Raw genomic sequence first — 22,417 nt, forward strand, 5'->3', positions numbered from 1 at the left:
GGTGTAGCTACTAACACCGTTATCAAGCAAGTGTAAGGTCATATTTATAGAGAAGTTGTATATCCATAGACCATTCCTTGTTGCTGATCACACCAAGTTCAAAATATACTCAATAAAGCTTCATGAGCTTGCAGTTCCAATTATTCATAACAAACTGATATCATGACTATGTATCTTGCACATGTATATCACAATGTTAAACATTAAAATCTAACTTTAATATTATAGCAATATATGCAGAAGCTGAATGACATGAAAGTCTTTGACTCAGAAATAATGCGACAGACCAGGCTTGATATGAGAATTTCAGGGGAAATTGAACATATTTCAATCCAAATTTAACATGCAGTTTATTCTTCATGAAGAAAATTGATTCCAATTACGAAATGTCGTTTCAAGTATTTGTTGTACGCTACTGAAAATGTTATATTGGCCGTTTACACTTGATCACGGCTTTCCTTTTGGCTTTGACTGCGTCCCAATCTGAGTGAAGCTGTGGCCAGTTTGCAAGTTGTGTGTTTGTTTGAGTGTTTGTTTGACACTGCTTGGTATTGATGGTTTTGTCAAACACGTTCTACATGGAGGTGTCCGCTACCTGTGCCGTTACGCAGGATTGTGTTGATACTGTCAATGCAGACCCTTGATCTTCTGCAGCGGTGTTGCGAAACTTGGCCGTGCCGGCGCAGTTTGTACACGGTGCTGCACACTTGACACCAGGCTGTGTGCACCCTCCCCCTACCATCTTTGTTTTGTTTTGGGGGTATTTTTTTTCCAGTTTTTCATTTTAGTACAAATCCTCCAAACAGCTTTGCTTGGTGTTCACAGAAACATGCCAATGTTCCTGATATTCATGTGACAGAAAAGCTGTATGGTGCTAAATAGGAATAAATACATGTTCCAGTTTTAATTGTTCCGTTCCACAACTGTTGATATCATGGTTCCTGTTGGTTATCATTACTTCCTTCTTTATTTGTCATTTAAATATAGCACTCAGTGTTTTCATTCTTTTAATTTGATGATAGGGTTTTTTTTTATCTTTTCTGTTTCATTTTTTGAATGTTATCTAAGTTAAACCTTTATCCTTTCACAGCCAGTATCCATTATGACTGGATTTGATGTTTAGGGGAATGATCTTCCTGAACAGGTTTTACAGTTGTTGCTTTATTATACTGTTAGAAAACCATTGTGAACTTTGCTGTCCCCTCATCATGTGACTGCTGACCTCCAATGACCTCAAGGTTGTCCTGTTTTGGATGAACCTTCATTGTCCGGGTCAGGTGGCGAGATGTCACCCTCCACTGACTGGCCATTACTGAAGTGGTCAGTGGTCAGGGTATTGTTGTGGCTCACCAACCAGTTTCATAAATAGCATGTCCCAGGGGAAAGGTGGCGAAACCTATGGCCAAGTTATGACCATTAAACAAACCACGGTGTTGTCACATTCCATATAGATGTGAAAGAGAGGCCATGATCTCCCCTCCTGAAGCCCTTCCAAGGACCAAAGGACTCATTAGCAATTGTCCCCTTGCCCCATCTCAACTTATACTTTTTCATTAACATCGATTGTATTCAAGAATCAGTTACTAATTCTAGTATAAATTCTGTAAGCAAGATCTTGAAGTTTAGACTTCAACATTAATCTGCAACCTTCCCAGCTCCTATCATTGATTAGACACAACATATTCTTAAATATTATATATTACAAACTTTTGAATATGTTTTGCTGTTTTTTTAAGTAAGATCAATAGAGGGATTAAAGTTGAAAAACACTTTCCATGAAACATTCCTAAAGTCAGAAATAGATGTTTCAACTGGTGACCCTAATTTCCAGATACTTCTTGGCTGGATGACCCCTTTAGGATCTGGTTGGCCATAACTGTCTTGTGTTTTTGATTCAATTGCGCTCTTCGGGGTTCTTTCTTCACCAAGGTGTGGGAACATCATGAATGCTTCATAGCCTTGTATTCATTATTTATGAATATGACTGATGGGCTCGAGGAATCACTAGGGTTGTCCATGCATAGCAGCACGTGATCGCCTGTTAAATTACTGGAAAGGGGTTTTGAGATTCATTTAACCTGAATATGCAATGACAGTCATGGTTTGCTTAAAACTGTGGTTTAAGAACTACAGTCCCTCTCCAAGCACTGTTGGTTTGCTGATGGCTTTTGTATAGAAATTTAAATCCGAAATATTTTCTTGGCTACTGAATTGTTTTCTCCCCCATGAATGAGAAAAAGGACTAGCTTTCCCTTGACTGTATGGAGTTGTCACAAGGATTGAAATGATGTGAATAAACTTTTTACAAGTTGGGGTAAATTACCTGAGTCATTGTGAAAGTTTTCCTTGGATAGCAGGCCACCTAAATTATTTACATGCTCTTTATGAAAGTTTTAATAACTAGAAATAAACTTCAGCTTGTAGAAACATTATTTGTTTTGAACTTCCATATGCGTCAAGTTTGTCTTCTAATGCATTGTTCAGAACTGCAATCAAATATTTCTCCATCAAATGAGTTTAAATTTCAAGCAGTTTGTATATTTTAATGAGGAGCTGTAAAATAATTAGAATTCCTGTGAAATTGTGTGCGGCTGTTAAGAGTGAGAAGAGAGTGTAAAGTCAGGATGTATTGTGAGATTTCAAAGTTACACACTTACACGAAACTTGACAAAAGTTGAAAGAAAATCATTGAATCTTGCGCAGCTAAGACAATTGCCATGTTTGTTGATCATTTTGGGGGACAATAGCCAAGTCTCTTCCCCCTCCCTGATTCTAAACACTTTTACAAAGAACAGACCCATCTAAGAACAAAAAGCCGTTGGGCAAATAGTGTGGTTTGTTTGATAGCCAAGATGAGCAGAGACCAATGAAACGGCCTACATGTTTACAGGGGAACCAGTCCTTTGTGTCAAATTTCTTAAATCAATTCAGCCTGTCAGAGACCTTCTCATTATGAAGCGGGGATCAGCTATTCAGAAAGGTCGTCTTTTTCTATAGCGGAATGCTCGTTGCCCATAGCAACAGCGGGTAGCTTTGTTTAACTTTATACTCTGATATGTTTAGGCGAATGGTTTCACTTCTGTCATTTTTTACCCATTCATATTCTAATCTGGGGTGCTTAGTAGATATCACATTTATGAGTTTATCGTAGATGAATTGCCCACCCCGTGACTCATAGCCTTTGATTGGAGGAGCGTTTTCAGGCCGAGAGAGACAATCGCGCTTTATGAATTTGTGGGAACAAATTGCATTACTTTCTATCCGTACTGGTTGTAATAAATAGGAATATTTTGACAGTCTTTTAAGAAACAACAAGAGAAGCAGTAATTGAATTTACATAGCCCAAGCTTGTGACCTGAGCCATGACTTAACAATAGGCCATTTGCGAGTGAACGACAGCTCGTATTGGTCTTTGAGGTGTGTCTCATTGAGCCTGTTACTGTAAGGAAAAATTAAAATAAGAAAGTCGTATGAATGTGGTAATGAGCGATGCAGGAGAACACAGGTAGTAGCCACAATGAGGCCATGCTCTCGGGTAAGGATTTACTTGTCCTCCATTTCGCTTTCTTTCCTCTCTCTCTCTCGCTTGCTTACTGTAGTTCTCTCACCAGACAGTCTTGTTTATTACCCGAGATGATTTTCTTTGAGGGCCGCCATAAGTAGGCCGCTGATAGCACGACCAGTCGAGTTAATTTTCTATAGGCTGAGGGTGACATCGTTGCCTTGTGTTGAGAAGAGCGGCATTCCGATACATTAGCCGAGCCTGTGGACTTCTGTCTGTGCCTGGTCAGTAGGGGGAGATCGAGATCAGCAGCATCTCATTGTCCATCTCAATGACCACTACTGTAACAGCCTTGGACTCATAAAATATTCCTGGCAGTGCGTGTGTAGGGGTGACCGGCAGTAGCTAAATGGTAGATAGATAGCCGTAGACTGATCGCTAGTTGACACACAGTTATTCGCCATGTGACCCCCTCGTCACGCCAATGGCTGCCATATTGGGAACAGATTGGGAGAGATTTCTATCCTGTTTCATCAATAGATTATCACATATTGAAAAACATGTCTGTCTGATTTGTGATTATTGTCAGTGATCTATATTGATTAGAAGCTGGTTGATCAGTTGCTGGGGTCAGTGTTCTCGGAGGGTGTTGTATCCTTGAGGTAGATATGTTTGTTGGGGGATGGGGGGTGATATATTGCATAATGAAACATAAACTTGGCTTTATGTCGCGTCATACATTATGTATGTAGCAGCAGATAATGCTTTAAACTGTCAACAAACATGTCAGTGCCGACATTTGTGCAAAGACAAAATATGAAATATGAGACACTCAGATCTAAGGCTGTTGTTTATGGGAATTGTTGTTTTCATGGCAAGACTCACATTTATAACATATCATTTTCAAATCATCTTCCTTATTGCGAATTGTTTATTTTTTTTCTTCATTAGGCAAGAATTTGTTGATGAACACGTGTTTTACCCCTTATTAATTGTTAGTAGTAAAAAAGTTTGGGTGTTTACATTTCAGGACCTGTTGTAATTTCAAGTACACATATGAAAGGAACAAAATGATGCCACAGAATAATTTTCCATGCCTCATCTAGTTCCTATAGAAGTTTTGTCTGATGATGTTGTGTTTATTGGTAATAGCTGCGTGATTACCTGTATTATTTTTCACAATTCAATTTCTCAAATAATATAGGAATGAAAAAGTTATGTTTGTAGTCAACATAATGAACATTTACCCATGCATGAAACAAATTTTCTAAGATAAAGGTGAATTTAAAATGTGAATATAATCAATGTTGATTTAATGATCGTCATTTTGATCATTAACGTTGATTTCATTATGTTAATTCTTTGCATACATACACAAAACATTGCACATGGTAGTCAGGAGAAAGTTGACAACACACCTGGTTGTCAATATGGTTGTTAATGAGCTGATTACTCTTGACCTATTCTCATCTGAAATTAACATTTAATTAGCTCATGATCAATACAAAGCTATTGTCAAAAGCAGGAGCTTTGATAGTATTTCTTAACCTTGTAAAAATATTTGACGGAATCAATATAAATGTCAAAAATACTTCAGAATTGTCTTCAAACACGTTATGAAAAGAAATTGTTTTTCCACTGGATTTACGTCAAGGTAGAAGAGACAGAAGAATGTATGAAACAGTAGGTGAAATATGTTGTTAAAGCATTATGTTGACATACAAGGCGGATTAATCATGGCTTGGTATTTCATCCAAGGTGACAGGGATAATGAAAAATTTACAGGTTTTTCTTTAACAGGTCGAGGGTTCTTGATGGGCTGAAGACTTCAGTCTTCGTAAACACTCAGTTAATCCCAAAGAGAAACCAGGATTTTACCTTGTCTTTGGGCCAAACTCTTAAGTCACTGGACAAATGTTGCAATGTCTAACCACGAAACAATTTGCTTTAAAACAGGATATTGTCTTTAGGATTGGGATTTGAAGTCATGTACACACATGCTGATAAGTCCTCCTTATACAGGCTGGGGAAGCAATGAAGCAGGTGAAATGACACAAAATAACCCCATTATTTCAAGGCTTAACAACTAAGATGTAGGGAAAATACTCTATTCTTTTTTACTTTCTAATTGCTTTTATTTGGACTTAACCCCTCAGGCTCACTGACCGCTGTCCAGCCTTAATCAGTTGATGCCCGGGGCACAGGAAATACCTTAACGATCAGGCCTAGTCCACCCGTCCAGCGACAATCGACCTCATTGTTCTAAGTGATTGTTCTACCTGTAATTACGTGAGAGGCCTTCTGTGATGTAATAAGTGCAGTCATATGTGCTACGTAAGTCAGTTTCCAATCAGATAGCCATCACCTCGGTCATGCAGCAAACAGGTGCCCCATGTGAGCCCTTTTCCTTACCTACTGTTAGTGTTACCAAACTTTCTGTCTAACATACTTTACGTACTCACTAAACATAATCCTGCTTTGGACATAGTAGACGAATTTTTAAACCCTGCCATTTTCTTGTATTGCTACCTTCCTTTCTTCAACTGTGTACTGTCATTTCTTTAGTTTCTTCTTGCTTCCCTGCAGATTAGGCTAATATATTATATAATATTTGTATCAATAATGTCACCATTAATTTCAAAGGTACATTTGATGAATTGTGAGTGTTCTTTCCATCGACTCGGAGGATGACTGACATCGATCAAAACTGAGGGAATATCTGTGTTAGAAATTGTTAGAAATGTTGTATGTTTGGAATACAAATGATAGAAGAGTATTTTGAAGAAAGATGTGATATACTAGTTGTGAGGGGTCCTGAGCGGGTTTTTGATCAGGCTGTTATGAATATGTAGTGTGATGGTGTAACCGATACAGTTATTCCAGTAGGTATCAGTTAAAAGGGCTCCTTGAACTTGTGGGGTATGGTATTTAAACTAAGATGCCCTAAATCTTAATGTTTATCATCATGCTGCCAACTTGGGCTCTTGGACTTTTGGACTCTCCTGAAGTGCAAGAACTGTAGATGTATGTTGTGAATGAACACAGAGATAAGACAACAGGAAGGCATACTGCTGGAAATGTATAAGTGTGGTAGTAATATTTAAACAGTGATATGTCAACAGAAAGGTAGATTTCAACGTCAGTATGAGCATGTTCAGACATTGAGCTACTATCATTTCCATTAACCCATAAACTTACTTTATTTTCTGTTTGACCTATATAGTTATCTTACAAAATCTAAATATGTCATTGCACAAAATGATTTTCCATATTCATTAATTTACCTTATGACTGATAAGACGTGCTGTACGTTAGCATATGCTAAGTAAATTATACATGCTAACATGTAGTCCGGTTTTATTGTTTGAAATAATAGAAAGAGTTGTTAGAGATAATAGGAAATGGCATTTACAAGTCTGATGAGAAGCAGTGCTTCTATATCACAATATCATACCACAAAGATAGCGGGTTCCTCTTCCAGAGAACCAGCTGTTTTTCCCTGAATAAATATTTCTGAAATTCATCATAAGTTCATCCGTGTGTAGAACATCCCACCCATGTTGTGTGGTGTGCGTGTAATTTGCAAACATTATCTAACAAATTGTTTTGACAGGTAATGAATATTTATAACTTCAAACAAATTTAGTAATTCATCCCTTCATCCAAATCTTGTCTTAATACAGTTGTAGACATGGTACCATCCTTGGTTACGTCCTGTGTCCTTGACAACCAGAGGCTGTAGTCTAAGAATGATTGTTCCATTTTTGCTGTTGAGGGGAGGGGGATGATGCAGTCAGTGATGAGGAGTGGGGGGTGGTAATGATGGGGTAGGTGGGGCAGACTATCGGGCGGTCCGGTTACCATCGGGGTAATGGTAAAACATCATGGCCATTAAGAAGATCATTATACTTCGTGTGCAGCAGAGTAATTGCACAAAGCTTGGAAGATGCAATGGTATATATAGAAAAAAATCCTTAAACATCTGCTGGAAAGTCAGATTGAATATTTATGTGCATATTAAGGTTTCCAGTTAGCTGGTAGTTTGTCAAGTGTGAAGGAAAACACTCCCCAGTTCTGTTGTTAGATTTGCTTTTCTACACATTGCAGTGGAACCCTTATTGAGAAGAATCATGGGAAGCTGCTAGTTCCTGCCAAACTCCACTGACAGTAATCACTGTTTTCTGAATATTTGTAACCATTTCATGCCCTCAGATTATCAGTATGTAATAGTAGCAATCAACAACTTGTTTGTAAATATAGTACCACCTTGCTGTGATTGGAAGAAAAAGGATCAAAATTTACAAAACTATTTTGTCTGATATTACATTTGGGATAATCTACAATTTAAGAGTTGTAATGTATTTTAGAAATCCATCATTTCCTTAATTCTAAGCACATCGTACTAAGAAAAACAAAGGGTTGCATTTTTTTCTTTTATCGATTTTTGTCACATATTTGGCATTGGTCTTTCGTCCGATTTGGCCGAGTCTGTTGTCCATATTGGAATTACTTCATACCTAGTTCCAGTTTCTATTGACACAGATAAAAATGGCCATGGTTGGGTAAACAAATATTTGCAGAACTTAGAACAAGGAACAATGCACAAATTATTTGTCTTAGTTTTTCAATATCCATGTGTAATATGGATTAAAGGACCCAAGTTTGATTTGAGGGTGCTGGAATTCCGATCTAAAATCTGAATGTTCGTAGAGATCTTTGGAATTTTGTTATTGAACCCTGACCTCAGTCTCCAAGTGATTTGACCAATCAGGGGACACGTCATAATAAGGTTTACACAGTCCGGACCCACAATCAATTTTAAAGTGTCGCAATAAGCCTTTGATCCCAGCAATCGCCATGTTCTTTGTTTATACAAGCTGGATGTAAAACAACTCAAATTCTCACCACCCCTTCCTGCCTAATTTGAAGCAGAAATATGGCCGAGTGACCCTCTTCAGAGAGAGTTTGAATTTGTTTCATTACCATTGATTCATGCCATAAATTATCTGCCCGCTCCCTAGCCCAGCAACACATTATGGACTTTAATTTGAAGGAGGATTTGGGTTTGGGAGATAAAGCCACACTTTAATCCTGTTAGCTAGGAAGGTCATCCTTATGACCTTCAACCCATGCCAGCTCTAGTTGCAAACATTTTATCAACTTGATGAGACAATTTCAAACTTTAAACCTCCCAAGAGATAACATATCTTCAAGCATGAATGTCTGATGACTATATCAAAAATAGCTCTTTGCATCTTTGTATTCAAATTACAGCAACCCTATGTTTTGTAATAACTGGTGCTGCAGAAGAGAAAAAAAAGACAAAGAAATTATTATTTGTGAAATGTTTCAAGCAATTGCACATTGAGTTTGGATGCCTCTGGGACAAGAAGCATCTACATATATATTGTGCACTTCCTGAGGTGCGAATACAAGCCATTAGCTATCTACAAAATGCAAACATTCTACAAATTTTCAAGAAAAAAGTCCTTTTTGTTAGTGGTGTGATCGGTGCATAGAAATAACATCTCCTGCAATACACCTTTCTTATCTTTCTTGGCAAAGCCAGAAGACCCAGTTAAATAACCAACAGATAAATATTCATATTTCATTTCATTTCCGTTTGCGGAATTTGTTTTTGTCTGTGATGAACATTTTGCATGTTTCTGGCATTTTAAACTTATAATTGGATAATTCATCCATATTTAGATTTGGTCAAGGGTTTGATTAGGTGTGTCTGGAATTCTTGAAATTAATTTATTCATTGCTCAGTGATTGAAATGTCTTGCCCTTCAAACAGGAAATCCTTGAGTTTACGTCTATCCCATCATGCAATAGGTAACCGATATCCCTGCCATGAATTTTAGAAGAGTCTGATAAAGGCTTATGTCTTCATCAACTGAGATTTAACAAGATTCCTTCACTGAAGCAACCATATGTTACCATTCACGATCTTATCTGTAAAAGTTGTCTTAAATGTGCTCTAAATATAAAATATTTGCAAATATCAATGAATCAGCGGATGGTAAAGTCATCATTTGCCAGCCTGGCTTTAAGCAGTGTGGGTGTTCCGCCATGATAAGTTTGAATAAGTATGAGGGGAAACATAGGGTGAGGTGTAGCAGCAGGGTCAGGAACTACATGTGGGTCAGAGGTCAACAGCGATAAGGCTGTTGCTGTTAGCTACTTGGTCTATGCCAGTGATCCAGTATTATTAGACAACAGTGGGCACTTAATATTGATTTATATATTCTAGCTAAATATTGATCCAAATGTATATTTCCCAGCGGACTTTATGCCAGACAGTTAGGTCATATGCCTGAGATATCATTACCGACAAACGGAGCTAATTTGCACCTTTTAGCGATCTCGTAATCCATGGTTCTCTGGTTGTGATTGGCTGACAGAGATGGAAATGGATGCTATGCCAAGGCTGATTATTCACTCTGTCTCCCATCCCGCAGTCTTAATCCAAATTAGAAAGCAAAATGTAAAAAATACAGTAATTATTGTTTGTTTGTCAGATATTTACTCCATTATTCAGATGGTATTCAGTAATTCTTGACAGCAGTACTCATAAATTTTACAAAAGATGGTTCGCAGAATACTGTAGGTGACGAGGGCTGGCACGAGAAGGCTGCAGTCTTGTATTATATATGATCAACATTGATTCGGGCATGTAAATCATGAGAAACCGCTTCTCTCATCCATTTCTCAACATGTCACACTCAACTGTTTCTTCAATTCTTCATCTTTTGTTGCAGGAGGACAAAGACAATTTTACAAAATTCTGTGAAGTTTATAAATTCATGGTCAAATTTAGTCATCTTCACGTGCTTATTCCTATTCAATTCCTGGGTTCATTTATTCAATGCTAAATTTGTTATACTCAGTGATTTTACTCATTTCAAAAAAAGAAAATTCTATCTTTTATAAATCATATTTTTTTCATCAGCTTGATTTGGTCTCAGTAGTGACTTCAAAGCATGGTTCATAAGTGGCAGCCATTTGTTTCATATAAACAATAGGGTCAAAGGTCAGAGGTCGCAGTCATCATTATCTGATAACATGGTTGTCTGAAACTCTGCTGGTCCAGGTTTTTAATTCCAGGCATGTGTCCCTAATGATTGAGACAAATGGAGAAAGAGCAAAAATGCATGTGGTATGAATGTCTTCATTTGTGATAGGGAAAGGTCTTAAAATGCAACTAATGAGGAATCTTCCTTAAGCCGAAGTTGTTGGAGGCTAATGAATCAATGCAATGTTATAGATCAGTTTGGGGCCTCCACAAGAACACATTTCACTGGCTGTCCGACGAGTCCTCATAATTGGTGTAATTAAAGTTGGGAGAAACAGAGCAGTGCGGCCCTTCGCTCTAGGGATGTATTATTTTTCCCATCAAGCAGAGTAGCACATCAAATTAATCTGCCGACCATTTTTCAGCAATCAATACCAGCGCTACTAATTACAATCCAGCCACACTGTTACCTAGGAAATGAATTTTGCGTCTGCCAAATGAACATTTTTGCATGGTGCAGGGGTTTGCGACAAATTAAGTTGTTGATCGCCACTCGCAAATCCCCACTCAGATAGTTACTGTCCGTTGTGTAATTTGGGTCTGTAGGATAGAAGCCATCGGGCCAGAAAACTAATATGAGGGCAGAAATGGACGGCTGTTCCAACAGCACAGAGCAGGTCGAGAAATTCACCAAATAATGATGCTCAGTCTGACCCATATCCTCTTGCCACCATATGATATTCCAATCATATTTGAAAGCAACTGATTGGCTAGGTCTTCAATATTCTTGTCTTAGTATCGATTTGTTGACGTAAACCCATGCAGTGGAACTCTTTAGCCTTTAGAGATGGTTATCTAATACAGAGGGGCAGAGGAGCTCTCCCTTTCTCAATATTAAAGAGATAAAAAGCAGTGCATAAAATCCAAGATGGTGGATGGTGACAGGGCGAAATCCGTGTAGAGTAGCTTTATCACTCGAGGTCAATTTCAACATGGAGAGGAAGCAAGCTTGGCGAGTGTGGGGCTCCTGTCATGTAGTTTTGTATTACTTGTATGAATAAAATCACTCAACTGTGGTCCTGATATTCAGATAGGCCACACTTCAGCTGTATACTGATAGCATCGAGAAAACACTAAAGATTTTGAATATTGCCCATTGAACAAGGTCCCCAATCCTTTCGGTTACAGTTATTTCATTAATAGCAAATCTGTTGTGACCTGACACAAAGGGGAAGCAGCAAGGCTGGCAAAGAAAATAGATGTTAGACTGTAGATGTATACATTGTCTCTGAGTACTAGGAAATTTCGGGTGCAACACGTCCTACAGTAATGAAACACAGACATTTTCAAAGTTTGTTTGACCAGTCATCGTTGAATAATATATTTTCAACTCTTACATCTTTCAGTCATGTGTACTGAAAGTATAATACCTGCCACTCACAATATTTGATAATTTATGAAAAGAAAATAGTATTATTCATTTGTTTTTGAAATTATTGTTGAATGTCTGATCGGTATGGGTTTTTTTTCTATTTACAGTAAAATACTGTGACACTGTCTATGGTTGCTAGGTTATATCACACTTATTGTATATAAGTGTTGCTGTGATGAGCTTCCATGTAAAAGTTTGTCACAGGGTCTTATGGTGTCATCATAATCAGATGTATGTTGTCAGTCTTGCTTCTTGGAGCAATATGAGGGTCAAAGATTTTTTTGCATCTTTTGAGTTCAGGAAATATTTATTTTCAGATGGAGACCGTGATGTGTCTGAAAGGGCTACTACTGGGGAAGATGTTCCAGACAACTCTGAAAAGCAGCGTCCAGAGGGCTCATCATCATCAGCATCACTTGGGCCCTCAACATCAGTCACAACAACACCAAAAACATCATCGCCAGTGACATCAGTGAATGGTCAGTACCAGGGCTTTGTTATTATAATCATATGAACATATCCAGTAGTTTGATTCCAAGGAGTAGAGTCATTAGCTTTCTGAACCATGTGATGCAGTTTGTAGCAGAGGACTTACCAAGGGTTTTACAGGATGTTAGCCACAACATTTATCAAAAATACTTATATTCTTACCTGAACTATTCTCTTCATGTTGTTAATGCTCATTTAAAATCAGTAGAAATATTTAATGATATTCAGCAAAGCATGGAAGTGTTTTCTTGAAAACTAATCAGAACTGATTCCAAACTTGATGTAAACTTGTAAGAAGTCTTTCCAAAATTGTTTTCACTTAAAAAGAACATTTATATGGAATGACAAGCGTGAAAAGCAAGAGAATTTTAAGGATCAGATGCCAGTTTCTGCAGACGGTGTATTTTTGTTGGATTATTTTTATGATATTGTTGGTGCATGTTTTTGTTAGACACACACAAAAAATTCTTTTTAAAAATAAGAGCGATTTGTAGTTCTGCTGACTTCCTGGGCGCGAGTAAATGAATATGAGCTATGTACAATTACCAAGTTTTAACAATTGGAGACCATAAAATTTCTGGTTAGAAAAATAAATTCAGCCGACAATGAATCAAACTTGAACTTTTGTGAATCAAAATGGCATGACTCTGTTGTTAATAACATCAAGATGACGCGGAAACCATTCCCATGTGTTTTCTACAAACAGAGCCTTGTTAAAAGCAAGACTAGCATGTCAAATATGTTGTTTGAGTGCTTCTAAACAACAGCCTCCACAACGCATTTGTTTCACATAATCTGCTGAAATGAGGCTTGTACCATACGACAGGGATTGACTCGGTGAATAGCAATTAATTTCAGATTTTGGCTATTGTGGCATTTTGGTTGGAGTAGTACATTCTTTCTCTTTTTCTTCACCTGCGTGGGGGCAGTGAAACCTGAATGTAGAAATATCTTGGAGTGACTGTGTTGTGTTTAGCATGATCACCTATGCCTACAAATCCTTTGCAATTTCTTTTCAAAATCTTTATTACTTTACTGGTGTCCTGGTGTTTTCATGTTCACACTTGACTGAGCGTATCAAGCCATCCTAAGAAACATGCTTGATCATTTCATGTGGAGAAGTCAGTCGGCAGATACGTTTCAGGTTCAGTGTGAGAGAAAGCAAGGGTTGATACTGTATCCTACATTATTTGCAAAGAAACAAAGAATATCATATTTAACTGTTCATGCATATTTAAAAAAGTAATTACTTGTTATCGGAAAGAAAGTAGTTATGTGCCCTAGTTGCTTGGCTAGGGTACCATTTATGTAATCATAAGCCAGCATTTCTGCTAACCTCTGCAGTGAGGATATAGATAGGGACTTGAAGCAACAGCCAGGATCCATAGGCCAGTCCGTGTCTTACAGAGTCATGTAACCAGTATTGATTATTATCAATTATTCATTTTTGTGTGTCTGATATGTTATTTTAATTTTATGGACTTTAGCTCTAATCTAATCTTGCAAGTTCTAATCTTCAACGTGATTTATTTACCCACAAAGATAACCTCTGCCTTATACTTTCATACAAAAATTATCATGGCTGTCAGCAAATTATTTCCTAGTTCTGGGTCCTGCTGGAGTTTAGGAAATGTTTTTGAATCCTTCAGTTTTCCTCTGTGCGGAATGTTAGGCTGAAGTTGAAACTGAAGAACGATGGTTGAGTTGGTTCGAAATGCATGTAAATCTGCTGGGACTTGTACATCTGGCTAGGTTGACAGTCTGATGCTTCCTTCCATTGTCCTCCATCTTACAATGTTAACCTGATAGTGTGAAGTTTTCTTACTCTACATTAATAATGGTATATAGTTCGTAGAGAAATTCAGGATTGATGGCTTTTGATTCTAACACTGAAATGAAGTGTTCATTACTAGTATGTACGTGGGAGTAAAAACTATGAATATGTAATTATTGGAGGAGATTCATGATGACTGGAAGAAAAGCATTCGTGGCTTGTATGGGAATTTCTCTGGATAGAAGCAGAACAACTATCATGGTGAACAGTTTTGTATTTGGCTTACATCCCAGTGATTGTTATCACTGTCGACAGTGTAGTACAAACCACACACACTATGAATATATGCATATAACAGATGTAAAACACACCTCATCACATATACAACAAAAACAAATATTTAATGTACATGTGTGACTTATGTACGTGTAATAGTATGTCACTGAAACTTTCATATTCAACTTTGCCAACAGTATATAATACTGATGAAAACAGGCGAGGAACATATCAGTGAGTCAGTTTGGTTTTACTCTGCTTTAAGCAATGTTCCAACAATAATATCAGGGAACACCAGAAATGGGCTTCACACATTGTGTCCATGTGGGGAATCAACCCAGCTGTTTTGTGAAGGAGCGAACGCTTTAACTACTATCCTATCCTACCCTCCCACCCCAAGAAACATGAAAGTTCACGTGTTCCTATATAGTTTTCCTGTATTTGTGGGAGAACATCTGAAAATATAGGAATACTTGCACTTTTATGTGTTTCCTGACTGGTCTCTGTCCATATATTAAGAATATCTACTGTTATACTTCAGGTCTGTTGAAATCTTGTATGACAACACACTCTCAATGAAATATTGCTTCACATTAGACCTGTAAAGAAATGTGTACAATTTTTGTATACATTTGCAGACATAAATGCATATTAATTTGAAGAACTTATGATATTTTGTTATGGCTGAACATATTATGTAAATGTTACAGTGTTTTGAAAAGTGAAATAGTACACATTTTGACAAAACTGAGAAACAGTGAATAGCATATTTGTCTGTAGCAAACTGGGAATTTGTCAGGTTGTGAAGGTGTACACCAAGACTTGCAGAAGTGTCTAAGGTGAAAATTAATAGTTTCAATAACAAACTGGTACTGTTCACTTACCTAGATTTGCCTTTTAAAGGATAGAATTACAACAGTATACATCCACTGGCTCAGCATTCAGTACAACCTTGAAGCAAGTCTAGAGTATGCCCTATACAGGAAAATACCCTTTACTTGGATAGATGCATTAAATAACAAACTTTTAATATACTGATCAAAATACTGATCGTAGATTGAAGAATCACTTTATCATGCTTAGTAGATAGGTGTGCTTTGGATAGCATTTCATGTAGTAATAAGCTACCGAGGCAGTTCTTGGTCCATTTTGACGACTGGTTGGTTCTGTCTTGATGGTTGGACAGTTTCATTATTTGGTGTCACATGCATGTGGCCATTAGATTAGTATTGAGACCCAACAACTCACTTACTTTCTTCACAGCTGGATGTGAGATTTTTGACAAATGTTCCATTCCTTGTATTTTCACACCTTCTGAACCTTTTGTTTGTGGAACAGTAGACATTTGCTTGTCATGGTGAAGGCAAGGGCTCAGTTCCTACATGGGTATAAAGGCTGAACATGATAACTCATTTCTGGTGTCCCCTGCTGTCATATTGCAAGAACATCGCTAAAACTAGCATAAAACCAAACTCACTCTCTGAAGATGTGTGATATTGCTAAAACATTGCTAAAAGTAGCATAAAACCAAACTCACTCACTGAAGATGGCTTGTGATGTTACTAGAATATTGCTAAAAGCAACTTAAAACCTTACTTGTTCACTCTTTTTCTCAGTGTGATTATTGGTACTGATTAATTACTTAAATCAGTGTTATTCCTCAGCTTTGTCCACTGAGTATGATATTTTTATTTTCATGTTTCTTTCGGTCTGTTTCAGCCGAGTCCAATGAAACCTCCCATATGTGCCCCCTCTGTACGTTCAGCAGCACAAGCGAGTCCTCCCTCCAGGCACACGTGCTGGCCCAACACAAGCAGCAGGAGATCCTGTGCCCTCTCTGTCAGGATGGGTTCAAGGTCAAGGCCAAACTGGAACGGCATCTCATGCAGTCACATAATGTGACCGCAGAAGGTCTGCAGCGTTTGCTGCTCATTGTGGACGCCAATGATTGGATACCATCAGCAGCCAGTCAAGAAAAGAAAGATTCCGAGTCTCCAAGTCAAGAATATGATGAAACAAGGGAAATAAATGTTGAGGCCATGGAAATTGAGCATTCAAAGATCATTGCTGAAGGTGAGATTGGAGTTGTTTGAACATTCACTTGAAAATAATACAGAATGACATATATATTATGTTTATGTAATGGGAGACAGTTTTAAAAGTTTTAAAAGATGTCTTGCAACAACCTGGTTGATACTCCTGTCAGCAGAAAGGCCATATTTCTGTGATTATTGCCACTTTTGTAAAATTCAGTATCTTATGAAAACGCTTGTATCTGTTATATGGATGTTTCATGTGGTATTTTCTGTTGCAGCCATTGATGTTTCCTCCCTGCTGGACAAAAGTGATGGAGATAATCAGTATAGATGTCAGACCTGCTCAAAAACATTTGCAATCATCGACCAACTCTATGCTCACCAGAACGAGCTGGGTCACCTGGAGCTGAAACAGACGCCTCGGGGTCCTGGTTACTTGTGCTGGAAGAAGGGTTGCAATCAGTATTTCAAGACTGCTCAAGCTCTCCAAGTCCACTTCCGGGAAATCCATGCCAAACGTGTGGCTGGTTCTGGCACCGATTTCACCCAGTATAGCCATCACTGTTCTCAGTGCACCTTAGCTTTCAAATCTGCTGACAAACTACAGATGCACACTCAGTTCCATCTCTTATGGTTTATAACCAACTGTGGTGTCTGCTCCAAGAGTTTTCATTCCATTGCCTCACACAGAAAACATCTAGAAGCTGCCCACTCAGATCTTGGGAAGGCTGAACTGGACAAACATATAGAGACTCTTAATTCTAACGCCAAAGCTTGGCATGAATGTGCAGATGTTCTAGAACCAAAGCTCAAGCAGTCCTCCAGTTCCTTTGGTGCTCTCATGGCCACCAAGATGGCCAACTCAAGCCCCAGTCTCTCTTGCTCCCCATCCAGTGAAGACAGAGATGCCACCATGCAAGATGATGCCATAATGGATGATAATGACAATGACTTGGAGACTTCTTGCAGTGACTCGGCCACAGACTTAGAGAATGGTGCAATGTTCAAAGATAGTGCTAAATTTGGAGATGACAAATGTGACTCTGATAGGGGTGATTCTTCCAGTACTTACAGAGAGCAGCAGTTTATGGAGGATTTCATTAACAGCCAGGCTATGGCTGAGGGTAGCTATGAAGATCCTGGGCGCAAATACAAGTGCCACAGGTGCAAGGTGGCTTTCACTAAACAGAATTATTTGACAGCTCACAATAAGACTCTACAGCATCGACGAGGAGACAAATTAAGCTACCCAATTGAAAGATACCTCGATCCTAATCGACCCTTTAAATGTGATGTTTGCAAGGAATCTTTTACTCAGAAGAACATCCTGTTGGTTCACTACAACTCAGTATCTCATTTGCACAAACTTAAGCAAGCTGCCCAACAGGGAAACCTGCCTCCCTCAATCTCTGCTTCTCCACCCACCTCATCCACCAGCACAGCAACAACCTCCAGTTCAGCTGTGTCAGCAGACTCTGAGAAGAAGCCATATCGCTGCAATATATGTAAAGTAGCTTACAACCAAGGATCAACACTAGACATTCATATACGATCTGTAGCTCACCAGACGAGAGCATCCAAAATCCATGAGTTAGCCATGACAGGACAAATAGATATAAACCTGCCACTTATTGAGCAGCCAGATCTGACAAAATCCTCACAGCAGCAGGCTCAGCTGTTTGCAGATATACTACAGCAACAGCAGACACAAGTTTCAGTGGCTAACTCCCTTCAACAGCAGTCGCTGCTGTTCCCAGGTCTGCCCAACAGCTTGCCTGGCCTCAACCCTCTCTCCCAACTGCCTGTTCTACCAGGGATGCCTCTTCCTTCCTCTATGCTTACACCACCCACAACCTCCTCACCTCAAGTTACAACATCTAGCTCAGAAACATCAACCTCACAGAAGGTCAATGGGGAAATGTTAGAGAAAGTTGTCGAAAAGTTGTCCAGGTCTTCAGAAGGAAAGAAGTCTGAACTTAAAGTTGAAGTGAAGAAAGAACCAGCTGAGCAAGCTGAGGACTTTACCCACAAAAGTGACTCAAGCTCCAAAGTATTAGAAGAAAAGGAAAACATGGTGAATGCTGTGAAGACATCATCCAAAATTACTGAACACTCTGAAAGTAGCACTCAGGGTCAGCCATCATACTGCTGTCAACGCTGTAACTCCACTTTCATCAGCCAGGATGCCTTGAGTACCCATCAACAGATATACTGTTTCCTTGGAGCAGGGGCCAACTCACTGGCAACTCAGGCTTTCAATAGATCCAGATTCATGGGACGATTCAAACCTCAAGTTCATAAGAACCTCTTAGAAAATATTGGGTTTGAATGTGTGATGCAGTTCAATGAATATAATCAAAGAAAGTCTGTAAAGAAAGAGACAGATGATAAGGAAGAAAAGAAGGATGACATCAATACTGATGACAAAGAGGCTTGTGAACAGGAAGAGATGTGGCAGGAAGTTGAGGATGACAGCAGAAAGGATAAACCTGATCTGCCTGAAATCAACAAATGTTCCTGCATTGCATGTGGCAAAGACTTCTCTAGTGTCTGGGTTCTCAAAGCCCATCAGGAAGAAGTTCACAGAAAGATGGTCCCCATTGAGGCAGTTGAAAACTTTGGGGAAAAGTTCAAAACAGACTTTGATAAGAAGCAGCCAAAAGAGGAAGCTCTGCCAACTACACCTCAACCTGGCAGCTCTACGCCTGGTAGTTCTGGGTCCAGCAGTGACAAACCCGGGAGCCAGGAGATGCCACCGCCACCTCCACCTCCACCTCCAGTGTCACTCTCTAACCAGTTTGACATGGCTTCACTGATGCCAATGTTTGGAATGATGCCCATGCCACTTCCTGTGAACTTGATGACACTTGGTATGCATCCTCCTTTGATGCCAATGATGATGCATGGCATGGACATGCAGGGATTTTCACCTCAAGTTCAAGTTGTTGATCCTAATTACATGAGCCAGCAACAATTACAGCAGGCACAGAATCAGAAGAGAGTGCGCACGCGAATTAGTGATGAGCAGCTAAAGATCTTACGAGGTTACTTTGACATCAACAATTCCCCAAGTGAAGAGCAGATCCAGCAAATGTCTGATCAGTCAGGCCTGCCACCCAAAGTCATTAAACATTGGTTCAGAAATACTTTGTTCAAAGAAAGGCAGAGAAACAAAGACTCTCCTTACAACTTCAACAATCCTCCTTCAACATCAATAGATCTTGAAGAATATGAAAAGACTGGAAAGATACCGGAGATTAAAAGTGAGCCAAAAGATGATTACGAAGATGATGATGATCTTCGAGATGATCAGCCAAGTGATAATGAGGCTGATAAAACTGATAGATATGAAAGTTTGTTTAAACTTGAGACGCCAAAGCCTGAACATTATGATGACAAAAATCAGTTTGAGACCTATTCTAATGCTTCCACTCCCTCAACAACGTCTTCCATCCCCTCCACACCTACTGCTTCAGTGCCCAACACCCCCACACCTACCACAACTCCTACCAGTGAAGACCATACCTTTATGAGAAATGACGGTGGCTCCTCTGGAAAGAGAGCCAACAGAACAAGATTTACAGACTTCCAAATAAAGCTTCTGCAGGAGTATTTTGAACAGAATGCCTATCCCAAAGATGATGAACTTGATCATTTATCCAAACTTCTGAATCTCAGTCCTAGAGTTATAGTTGTTTGGTTCCAAAATGCCCGTCAAAAAGCCAGAAAGATTTATGAGAACCAACCTGCAGCTGATGCCAAAGAAGGTAACACACCATTCCAGAGAACTCCAGGACTTAATTACCAGTGTAAGAAGTGTAATGCTGTGTTCCAAAGATACTATGAACTGATTAAACATCAGAAAAGACCGTGCATTGCAGAAAACAATAATAATAACTCCGTTTCTAATGTAGATGACGACAGCAATTCAACAATAATGTCGCAAGATGATCTCAGTCAAACAGGCAGCATTACAGAAACTAAGGAGCAACAACAACAACCACAGCAGCAACAACAACAAACGCAGCAGCAGCAGAAGGATGTAAATCCACAGACTGCTGCCTTCAAGTGTGACAAGTGTGATGCTAGTTTCAACAGGCTTGATCTATGGCAGGAACATTTGAAGATTCACAGCATGAACCCAAGTCTTTTCTCAAGTTTCCCCTCCAGCAGTGCTTTTGGGATGCTGCAGACACTTGCTCACCAGGAGGATAGCAAGGCAGCAGCAGCAGCGGCTGCAGCCAAACGAAAGCTTATGGCTCAAGACACAGATGAAGAGAAGGATGATCAACCTCGGGACAAACGTCTGCGGACCACCATCCTTCCTGAACAGCTTGACTACCTCTACCAAAAGTACCAGCTGGACTGCAACCCCAGTAGGAAACAGCTGGAGTCTATTGCTGCTGAGGTCGGCCTGAAGAAACGAGTCGTCCAAGTCTGGTTCCAAAACACTCGGGCCAGGGAAAGAAAAGGTCAGTATAGGGCCCACCAACAACTCATTCACAAACGTTGTCCCTTCTGTCGTGCTCTCTTCCGTGCCAAATCTGCTCTAGAGTCTCACCTTGCTACCAAACATGCTGAAGAAATGGCAAAAGTTGAAATCAATGTAGATGCCATACCTGATGCTTCCATGGACAGCAATCCCACCAGCCCCCAACCAATGTCCGCATCAACATCCGGCATCCCTCCCCCAGGCACTGATCTCAACAAACTTCTCTCTCTTTCCCCAGCGGGTATGCAACAGTTGCTACCATTCATGCCTCCTTCCAGCCTTGGGATGCCATTCCCACAAGCAGACCCACTTCAGCTCTCCATGAACAAGATCTATGAGGATTCTCTTAAAAAGTACATCAATGAGCTTAGTGGACCTAGCCAGGTGGCTAAGTCGAGACACAGTTCTGAGACAAGCTCCAGCAGAAAGTCTGAGACAGAAAGCCGTGTACCTACACAGGTGGAAGATGATGCCCCTCTTGATCTCAGCAAACCCATCAAGGTGAACACTGAGACAGACAAATGTTCTGATGGACCTTTGACTGACATGAGCGAAAGAAGTGATGACCATCATTTTAACAGGAGAGTCAGTATGGATGACTCTATATCAGAAACTTACTCTGACTTTGATAATAGCACAAATGAGGATGTGAACTCAAGTGTGAACAGTCCTCCATCTCCTAACAGCTACCATGTAAACCAGCCAAACAAGCGGTACCGGACTCAAATGACCAGTCTACAGGTCAGAGTCATGAAGTCCCTGTTCCAAGACTACAAGACGCCAACAATGGCAGAATGTGAGCTGCTGGGCCGAGAAATAGGTCTTCCAAAACGAGTAGTGCAGGTATGGTTCCAAAATGCTCGAGCCAAAGAGAAAAAGTCCAAACTTGCTTATGCCAAAACATTCGGAAGTGATGTGGACTTCAGCAAGCCTCCTGAGGAGTGTTCACTTTGCAACTTTAAGTATTCCCACAAGTTCACCATTCAGGATCACATCTTTACCAGGAAGCATATTGACAATGTCAAAGCCTTCATACAGTCTCAGTCAGATGCAGAACGAGAGATGTCTGACCCAACAGGAATGTCAACGCTATTGCGACAACAGCGGGAGATGGATCGAGTCAGGAAAGCCTGGGATGATGCATCCTCCACCTCCGCCTCCACAACCACAACGCCTCATCTAGCACAACTGCAGGCTATGGGGATGAATGCCATTGGTCTTCCGGCTAGCGCTGGAGGTATGTAGTTACATACACTGCATTCAAGACTTAATATGAGAGGCGGTGTGTAGGGGCTTGGTGATGACATTCTAGGCAATAATATTGAGCAGAAAAGGGAACATTTGTAAACATGTGGCACATTTCTCATTAAGAATTTCCTTTTGTGGAGAAGACAAGAA

At 39.6% G+C, this 22,417-nt stretch overlaps 1 protein-coding gene across 4 annotated transcripts in view; it reads left to right on the plus strand.

Moving 5' to 3' along the window:
- The window catches only part of LOC137259035 (zinc finger homeobox protein 4-like), a 137,831-nt gene that overhangs the window by 109,902 nt on the left and 5,512 nt on the right, over positions 1-22,417 (plus strand). For all 4 annotated transcript variants that reach the window (XM_067796740.1, XM_067796743.1, XM_067796742.1 and 1 more), the window contains 3 exons: positions 12,270-12,431; positions 16,211-16,564; positions 16,806-22,256. In XM_067796740.1, the coding sequence (XP_067652841.1) occupies positions 12,270-12,431; positions 16,211-16,564; positions 16,806-22,256 (5,967 nt within the window). The remainder of the gene's footprint in view (positions 1-12,269; positions 12,432-16,210; positions 16,565-16,805; positions 22,257-22,417) is intronic.

This window comes from Haliotis asinina, chromosome 12 (genome assembly GCF_037392515.1).
Source record: "Haliotis asinina isolate JCU_RB_2024 chromosome 12, JCU_Hal_asi_v2, whole genome shotgun sequence".
NCBI lineage: Eukaryota > Metazoa > Mollusca > Gastropoda > Lepetellida > Haliotidae > Haliotis > Haliotis asinina.